The 9,459-nt window shown below is 51.1% G+C and overlaps 1 protein-coding gene across 1 annotated transcript; it reads left to right on the top strand.

Moving 5' to 3' along the window:
- The first annotated feature begins 480 nt into the window (after positions 1-480).
- Positions 481-9,264, top strand: FAM210B (family with sequence similarity 210 member B). Its single transcript, XM_080812587.1, has 3 exons — positions 481-722; positions 6,438-6,613; positions 7,028-9,264. Exons 1-3 carry the CDS (start codon positions 537-539, stop codon positions 7,242-7,244), a joined length of 579 nt encoding a protein of 192 aa, XP_080668713.1. The 5' UTR covers positions 481-536; the 3' UTR covers positions 7,245-9,264.
- The last annotated feature ends 195 nt before the right edge of the window (positions 9,265-9,459 follow it).

Here is a 9,459-nt window from a genome sequence, read left to right as displayed (position 1 = left end):
ACAGTATTTCCCATCCCAGAAGCCTTCCACAGGTCACCTCGCCACTTTCCATCACGTCGGAGGAATCTAACCCCTCGCTCTTGAATCTCGGCTGTCCTCTGACTCTATTGTAACCAAAAGAATACAGCCGAGTCGACACCGCCTAAACTCCAAGGATATGGAAAAGGCACGAATCTCCCGCCCCGCGAACTCTGCCTGGCGTTCGGGGTCCGGTCCCGCCCACTCTGCTAGAGGCTGGAGCTCGGGTGGGGCGGGGCGGGGAGGGGCCTGGGAGGAATCGCGCGGCTCGGCCCCGCCCACTCCGCGTGCGCCTCGGGCTCCGGGGGGGGCGGGGTCTGGAGGGCCAGCTCCGTTCCGCCCCCGCCCACCCCGCCTGCGGTTCCGGAGGGGCGGGGCCGGTGGGCAGGGCCAGGGAGGGATCGCGCTGCTCCGGCCCCGCCCACGCCGCTCCGGGCTCCGGCTCCGGCGGGCCCCGCCCACCGGCGCTCGTTTCCCCTCCGGTCCGCTGCGCCCGCGACAGCGCTTCGCCGCGCGCCATGGCGGGGCTGCTGGCGCTCCTGGGCCCCGCCGGCAGGGTGGGCGCCCGGGTCCGGCCTCGCGCTTCCTGGCTCCTGGGCGCCGCAGCCCCCTGTGCGCCGCGCCCCCTGTTGCTGCCGCTGCTCCGGCCCGGGCCCGAAGCCCCGCTGCTGCGCACGGTCGGCGGGGACAGCCGCGGCCGCCAGGTAAGCCTCCCCACCCCCATCCCGGCCCCCGGGCGCCCGGATCCCGGTCCATCTCCGCCAAAATAGAGCTTTAGTTGTCCAGCTCTCCGAGACCTAGACACCCCCACCCCCCCAGGGTTCCCGAGACCCCAATCCCTACAAGCCAAGGAAGCGATCCTCCCAGTTGACAGCTGGAGAAACTGAGGCTCAGGGAGGTCTGGTTATCTGCCCAAGGTCACAGTCTCTGGCAGAGCCCCAGGTTCCCAAAGTGTGGGCCGGCACCGTGGCGGTAGCCGAGAGAATTGTAACTGGGGCCTGGACTTGCTCTCAGCGTGCTCACATGGTTGTCAGAGTTGTTTCCCCTTCAAGCAGCGCCGGATCCTCCTCCACACCGGGCCGAGGAGACCGGCTCCGGGGGGGGCTGCTGTCTTGAACACCCCCATCACTTGCTGCTACTCCCTTGTTATCTAAGCAAAAGAGCAGGCCTCCCTGCAGGGCTTCGGGGGAGACTCAGGCAAGAAACACGGTCTTCGGTCCTATTTCATCTTGGTTACCTTCTTTATATGATACGTGAAACTGGTTTCCCTTCAGAAGGTAATCCGGACTTTCTTTAAAAAAAATGTTTTTAAGTTTTTTTTCTTTTCTTTTGAAGTGTGTCTCCTTAAAGGAAAACAGTAAGTAGCGCAGTCTGGAGACACAGGACTGACCAGTTGGAACACGCAGAACCTGGCCTCCTGCAGTCCCTTTCTTTGCTTAAGGATGGGATCCCTGAGCCTGCAGTCACTAGCCTGTGACCTCACCCCACGTAGGATGAAGGCTCTGAACCTGTTTGCTGACCTTTCAAAGGGCTACAGATAGCGGCTTCCCAACAAGAGTTGGGGGACGATTCCAATGAGCTGAAGCAGGCCGGAGCACAGTGCCGGTGGAGATTCCTGAATGAATGTTGCATAGAGATTTGACTCACACCCTTAACATGCCTCCTGCCATCTGCTCCCCCATTGAACGGCAACAGATCTTGTCTCTAAACCCTGAGCCCTCGACACACATCTGGCTGCCTCCTGGTGATTCTTTATGGATCAGCCCCTCTGTCTCTTCCTCCAGGAAGCCTTTCCTGACCACCAGAGATGCTCTGGGTGCCTCCACTGGCCTCCCTCAGCCCCCTGGGTGTGGATTCTCTCTGCAGTCATCATCTGGAATGGTCTCCTAACTTGCTTATCTGTCCCATGAGCCACATCAGTTTTGCCCCCAGCACAGGCCCTGGCACTGGCAGGGGTGTGTGTGTGTGAGCATGCGTGAACATGCGTATGTGTGGGCATGATACGTGCATATAGTAGTAACGAGTATGGTCTCAGACTCCCCATATTCCTGTCTATTCAATCGTTCTGTGGCCTTGATCAGATTCCCCCACTTCTCTGTTTCTCAGTTTCCTCGTCTGTAAAATGGGATGGTAATAATTCACATTTCTCAGAGCATGAGTGTGAAACCTGCCATCGGGGACATTCCAAATTAATGTTAGCTATTGATGTTCCTGTCTCAATAAATGTATAAATCACGGGGCCCCACGAGCTGTGCTTGTTTCTCCTGCTATCTGGTAGATGGGAAGGATCCAAGTTGGGTCAGAACCTAACAGGATGTTAGGGCAAAAGATGCTCATTACTCAAAGTGTCATCTTCTTGAGAAAATACATCGCCGTTGGGGCCTGGGAGCAGGTGCAGGGATCTCCCCTGTCAGCTGCTCCTGGCTACCCACAGGCACCTTGTTTTTGGCCATTGGGAGGACGGAGTGCAGCTAGGGTCTCCAAACATGCCAGGATTTTAATTAAGTACCTGAGAGAACTTCCCATGTCTGCCTTCAGTGGGGTCTCCACTCTAATCAGGAGGAAGGAGGTAAAGCCACAGGAGAATCCTGCCCCTTTCACTTAACCTGATTCGTGTCATGTCACCTCGCAGAGCAGCCCAGCCTGCCTACACTTACACTACGGGAGGGAAATCTTAGGCAAACGATTGGCTCTCGTTGAGCCCCCGTGTCTTTTGTCAGTTCTTGCTCATGTGCTGCCTTTTCAGGGATCCCCTCCTTGATGACCTTAAACTGGCCGCATCCCTCCCGACAGTCCTGCCAGTCTGCCTCCCCTCTGTGGTGTTTCTCCATTGCACTTGTCCTATCTAGCAGCCCTGATACTTTTCTGTTTATTGTCGCTACCCTCCCCCACTAGACCATAGGCCCCCTGAGGGTAGAGTTCTTTTTCATTCATTATTCTGTCCCCCCAATTAGAGCAGCACCCCTCATAGAGCAATTATCCCTGAATAAGTGAGACGCACAGCATAGTTGTTAAGAGCAAAAGCCTTGGACCCAGTAGGTTTCCATCCCACCCTGGACAGGTAATTCCTGTGTGACCCTCTGGAAGTGATTCAACCTCTCTGGGCTTCCAGGCTCCTCTTCTGTCCAGGGAGGATGATAGCAGTGCCTATCTCACAAGGTTGTTGTGAGGATTATCTGAATTAATATTTTCAAAGTACTCAGAAGAGTGCTTGGTACAAAATAAATACAATGTAGTGTTGTGTTTAATATTATTATTATTATTACTGAATGAATGAAAACAGGCGGTACTCCAACCAATGTGAGCAACTCGTGAGCAACATCTTTGCTTTATTCTTCGAACGTTCTGTTCTTGGAACGTTCCTGCCCCTTCTGATAGAGCCTTTTATACCTTAATAACCATTTGGCTTGGGGTTGGGGGGTGGCAATCGCACAGGCACACACAAGGATTTCTAAAGGCACTTTGGCTGAGTCCAGACACCAGGGCCCGTATCATGTTACAGGAACCCAGGGAAGTGCCTGATGACATAGCACAGGGACTTAGGGGGAATATTTCACAAAGACGTGAATGTCTGAAAAGTTTCCATTCCTTGCAAGCCACCCCCTCAGAAATTCCCTTATTTTAGCTTCTTCAGTCTCCTCCAGGCTTAGGAAGAAAATGGACTGGTTCAGTCCGTTTACCACAATAAAAGGAAGAAAATTGTCCCAAGATTCTAACTCTGGGTTCACAAAGAACCCACTACCAGGAAGTGGTCCATTGTGTCTGAATATTTTATCCCTCCCATTGTTTGCAGCAGATGCGGGTCATTCTGTGGCTGGAAGTCTGGCTGCCTCTTTATTTTTCTTTTGTGGCCAAAAGGCCTTTTGCCAAAATAGAGGTTGTAAAGAAAAGAGCCCTCAACAGAGACAGCTCCACTGGGCTCTGGTGAATGGACAGATGGGGCATAATTAAGTTTGGTCGGGCCAAGTGTCAAGGGTGGGAAATGAAAGGGGCTTTCTCCCTCCTCAGCCTCAGAACGCTGTGTGGCACTTGGACTGGGGATTGTAGATTATTGTCCTATCAGGGCCTGACGTCTGGCAGCTCTCCCATCGGCACTGCTTGCTCGGCGGCCAAAGGCGGGTGGGGCCGTGTTTATCAGAAAGAACCTGAGTTCTGAGCTGCCATTCTGGCGGGTGGGAGGAAGAGGCAGGCGAAAGCTTTGAAGAAAAGGGGAAGTCACACGTGCTGGCCAACCTTCAGGAGACTGACTGGTTTTCCTTCTCCCCGCCAAAGCCTTGACGTCCTGGAAAAGTGTTCCAGAACTTTCAGAGTGTCCAGCTCTTACAGGACATGAAGCCCTGGGGCTGGCCAGCTCGCCACTCTCCTCCCCCCTCCCCGAACCTCCTTCTCCCACCTGTCAAAGTGGCAGCCACAGACGTGCCCACATCATGGGGGTTACCGTGAGGGTTTTTGTGAAATGACACCTTTAAAGCGCTAAGCCCAGCACCTGGCTCAGTAGAGGGGAACCTAACCTGAGGACACAGGTGGTTTCCCCGGAACCTTTCGAAGGAAGTTATGCGCTACTGCCTAGCAGAATGCACTCTCCGAGGGGCAGCTGGCTGGCTCGGTCGGTGGAGTCCGCGACTCTTGATCTCGGGGTTGTGAGTTCGAGCCCCACATTGGGTCAAGGCCCCCCCTGGAGAACATGCTGAAGGGGGAAAGCCTGGCAAGGTGAGGCAGGATTGGTAAGCAGGGGTTTACCTGGCAACTCTGGACACCTGATAACGAATCCCAGCGCCCAGGCCTCTCCCCAGAATACGAAATCAGATGCTGGGCGCCTGGATACAGATACAAGTGGACCAGCAGCACCTGAGCCTGCCGGGAGCCCATGAGCAAAGCTCCCCCACCCTGGCCCACCCCACAGGCGGGGCGGGGGCTCCTGAAGCAGGGCAGGGCTGGGAGGTCCCCTGCGGCTCTGGGGAGCCTTGCGAGGTTTGGAGGTGCTGCTCTGAGCCCCTATGTTGTTTCATTTTCATTGGGGGAGTCCTGAGCCTCCCTCCCAGGGACTCTGGGCGTCATACTCCTCCCTCTTGCCTTTGAAATGCTGCTCGGGTGCAGCCTGCTCTAAAAATACAAAGAAAAAGCCATCGTGCTACAAGGCAGAAACTGGAGCTCATTGACCCAGATACTTCCTCCCAGGAAGAGCTCTGAGACAGGTCATTAGGATTCTAGAGATCTTTTCAGAAAAAAAGGCACTCTCCATATTGAGGAGACTTTTTTAAAAGAAATCCAGCGTTCTTGGGTTTTTTGTTTCTCCCAAACATTCCAGGCCATGTAGGTGCTCGATAAATGTTAAGAGAAGCCACGTCCAGTGGCTAGTTTCTGTGCAAATTCAGGCCAGTGCACTTATGGCCCAGGACTTGGCCCTTCCTGTAGCTGCTCAGATCTCCAGGGAAAACCTTGATTCTGGTAGTAAATATACCGTAGCTTCTGCTCCTTTTTTTTTTTTTTTGCACACGCTGTCCTTGTTTTGTGGAGTCTAGGATGGTTGTTACGTGCTCAGGCTGTGGACCCCGGTGACCTGGGTTCTAGTTTTGGTGACTTTGGGCCAATTCTTTGGCCTTTATGCCTGTGTTGCTGTTCTGGAAAGTGGGGGGAACAAAACAGTATCTACCTAGAGGGTGGTCATGAGGATGGAAGCCGACAGCAGATAGAGAGAAGCATCTGAGTTCTGCCTGGCTGGGGGACAGTGCTCAGTAAAGCACCGTCAGTGTCCCCAAATGTGTGTGCCCCAAGGTTTTAGTTACTGTTGATGCTCTAACAGCTTACCAGGAATCCAGTGGCTTCAAACAGCACACATTTATTATCTTACAGGCCTAGAGGCCCAAAGTCCAAAACAGGTCTCACTGGGCCAAAGGCATGGGCAGGGCTTGTTCCTTCTGGAAGTTCTAAGGGAGAATCCATTTCACGACTTTTCCAGCATCTAGAGGCCACATGCATTCATGGGCCTGTGGCCCCTTCCTCAGATCTCTGACCCTGCTACTGTAGTCACATCGTCCCTGACCCCCACCTCCCTCTCTTCACTGATAAAGACCCTTGTGATGACATTGGTCCTACTCAGAAAATCCCTGATGCCCTGCCTATCTCAAGATACTTAGTCACATCTCCAAAATCCCTTTGCCATGTAAGGTAACATAGTCACAGGTTCTGGGGATTAGGACCTGGAGATCTTGGGGGCCATCGTTCTGCTGATCATACCCAGTACCTAGCCTTTCAGCGTGCTCAGTGACGAAGTGGGCACCAGCTGACCGAGGAGGCGGGGAGTAACTGGTCCATCGCTGGGCAGGAGGGAGGGTGGAACACTGCGTGATATGAAAGCTGACGGCCACTAACCACCTTGCTGCTGCCCGAGAACATCTCCCCTTCCTGTTTGTGCGCAGAACCCCAGCAAGATCACTGCGACGCCAGCCCCTCCTGTCAGCAGCTCGGAGGAGGAAAAGCAAAGCAAGTCACAGCAGCTGAGAAAGATTTTCCAAGAGTATGGTGCCGTCGGCGTGTCGCTGCACATCGGAATCTCTCTGATCTCCTTGGGGATATTTTACATGGTAGTTTCAAGGTAAGAGCTCTGGCAGGAACATCTCTTTGTTCTTTACGGTCATGTAGGATTCTTTGCGAATGAGAACATTTTTCCTATGAATGTGTATTCGTCTAGCTGCTTCCAGCATGTTTTTTAAATACTTTAAATCTGGGCACCTGGGTGGCTCAGTGGGTTAAGCCTCTGCCTTCGACTTAGGTCATGATCTCGGGGTCCTGGGATCTAGCCCCGCATCGGGCTCTGCTCAGCAGGGAGCCTGCTTCCCCCTCTCTCTGCCTGCCTCTCTGCCTACTTGTGATCTCTCTCTCTCTCTCTCTCTGTCAAATAAATAAAATCTGAAAAAAAAAAAAAAACTTTAAATCTTAGAGCTACATCGATCACCTAATTTAACCCCTTGTGGTAATCCTTTTTGTTGTTGATGGTCTCCTTCTGCAGTGGTGTGGACATGTCTGCAATCCTGCTCAAACTCGGATTTAAAGAGTCACTGGTGCAGTCGAAGATGGCAGCAGGCACAAGCACCTTCGTCGTGGCCTACGCCATCCACAAGCTGTTTGCCCCCGTGCGAATCAGCATCACCTTAGTGTCCGTGCCCTTCATCGTCAGATATTTTCGCAAAGTGGGATTTTTTAAACCTCCAGCTGCAAAGCCTTGATGAACGCTTCAAACCTGTTTCTTTTAAATAGAAATTTGGGGTTAGTTTTAGGATAGAGCTTTTCCAGGGGGGCGAGGGGGGTTAGGAGTAGGGTGGGGACAGGAAGCTAATTGCTATGTTCTCATGAATAAGTTTTCCCTTTAGCAACAAAATTCAGGTTTTTAAATAATTATAATTATTTTGCTTTACAAATGTTGTTAAAGCTGTTCCTTATAGGGTTTGTACATGTAATCTAAAATGTCAGCGAAACGTCACAAATTGCGTTGTCATCTCAAACAAAACTGTTCGCCTACAAATGGTCCTTCTGGAAGATCACTGTTGAGGTTCTAGTCTGCAAAAGCCCTCAGGGGTTAATCTTCGCTCAGATTCTTAAAGGGCAGCGATTCATTAAGCCGGTTTTTAAAATTCCTCTTCCTCCAATATCTGTTGTCAGGCCGCCTGCAGCTTCATAAGCAGTATGCTGCAAAGCAGCTGCCGGTGTTACCATTAATGAAGCCGAATTTAAGACTTAACAATATGTAATCGGGATCTAAATTAGCATCAACGCTTTGACGTTCATTACCCTTCTTTTAGGGAGGAAGAATAACCAAGTATCTCTGGTGTGTTTCATTGATGCTAAAACACCTTCCAGTCTGGACATTCTCAAGTTTCACTGAAGTAGGTCAGGGTCATTTGTCTCTGTTGGGGTGAAAGATGGAAATTCTGTTCAGTAGTAATGGCATCATGTGGCTCCTGACGGCCTTATCCACAGGTGAGCTTGGACACTGCCCTCATGGAAAGCTAAGACAATCTTTGCTTAACCCTCTATCTCTCAAACGTCAGACATTCCAGAACTATCATCACCATGTTTCCATTGTGTTGCTACTTATATTTTTTTGAGTTGAAATTGTTATGTAGAAAAAGATTTTATATCACTCTCTAACAAGGAAAATGAGCGGCACTTGCTGTAAAAGGGAGGCAGCTGGGAAATACTACAACCTAATACAAGCCGGGGAGGGAGGGGGCGGGCAGGTGTAATTACCTTCTGTTGAGCCAGTTTTACCTGATAAAGGAAGTTTGACCTGAGCTTCCCACGCACCCCCTGCCAGACTTAGGAGCAGGCAGACTGGAGGGAATGCCTTTCTGTGGGATTCATGTAATGCTCCCTTCAGGGCTGTATCCACCCATAGCACAGTCCACACTGGGACCCCCGATTCAACCAGTTCTGCCCTGCCACCCTGGTCGAGGGAGATCCACTTTGTGGGGGGAGGGTTAATTACAGAAAGGACAATCAGAAGACTAAAGGAACTATAAATTGACCATCATGGTTTTACCACCTGGCTGCTGACCGTTCCCTGATTAAGCCTTCGTAACCTATGTCCATTACTTCAGTTAACTTTTACAAGAAGCTTTATGGAACAAATTCTCCACTTGTAAGATCGTTAAAAGTGGATTCTGCCCCCCCCCACCCTTTTAAAGCAATTAGCCCATTGCCAAAAGGCTTTATCGATTTCAAGTTGGAACTGCCTTTCTGAGATCTAATTCCAAGGACAGTTGGCTTCATGCTCCTAACCACCTTCCCAACAGTCTCCCTACCACTCAGATCCCTAGTAATGCCTATGCAAAAAAAAAAAAAAAAAAAAAAAGCTGACAGTGAGTCCTACAGGTTTAAGGGCTGAAATCTTAAACTTTGACTCCACGTTTGGAGGAATGGAAGTGGACTGACAGGAAAGCAATAAAACCAGTCACCAAACCAAACAGCCGTGGCCTTTTCTTCTAAGCCCCACCTCCACTCCACTCCTGTGGCCAGTGGCCCCAGCAGAACAGAGAACCTGGAGAAGATGAGGAGATCAAAGGATCAGGGAATATGTGACTTCACCAGCAAGATGTACAGAATGCTTGTATTTACACTGTTTTTATGGAACTAGGGAAAAAAACATGATCTATTTTAAAAATGTAAGCCATTGTTCACCCGATTTTGTATTTGACCAAATGAGCCGCTTAAATTCCCCGAAACAAATAAACATCTTTGTAGCGTACGAAGAACTTTGGATTCCTCGTCTGGTTAAGCCGTAACTGTTGCTGATTAGGAAGCGGCACTGTGTGTGACTGGTTTGTTAATGGTGCGCTACTACAATGAGCTACTTTCTTTGCTCGTGTGGGATTCTGGGGAAATGACAGAAGTTTAGCTGGTGTCACTGGTCATGTTGGTCTTAACATATTAACTATCACTTGG

Source organism: Martes martes (assembly GCF_963455335.1).
Source record: "Martes martes genome assembly, chromosome: 9".
In the NCBI taxonomy this organism is placed as follows: domain Eukaryota; kingdom Metazoa; phylum Chordata; class Mammalia; order Carnivora; family Mustelidae; genus Martes; species Martes martes.
This window is presented reverse-complemented; position numbering and strand designations above follow the sequence as displayed.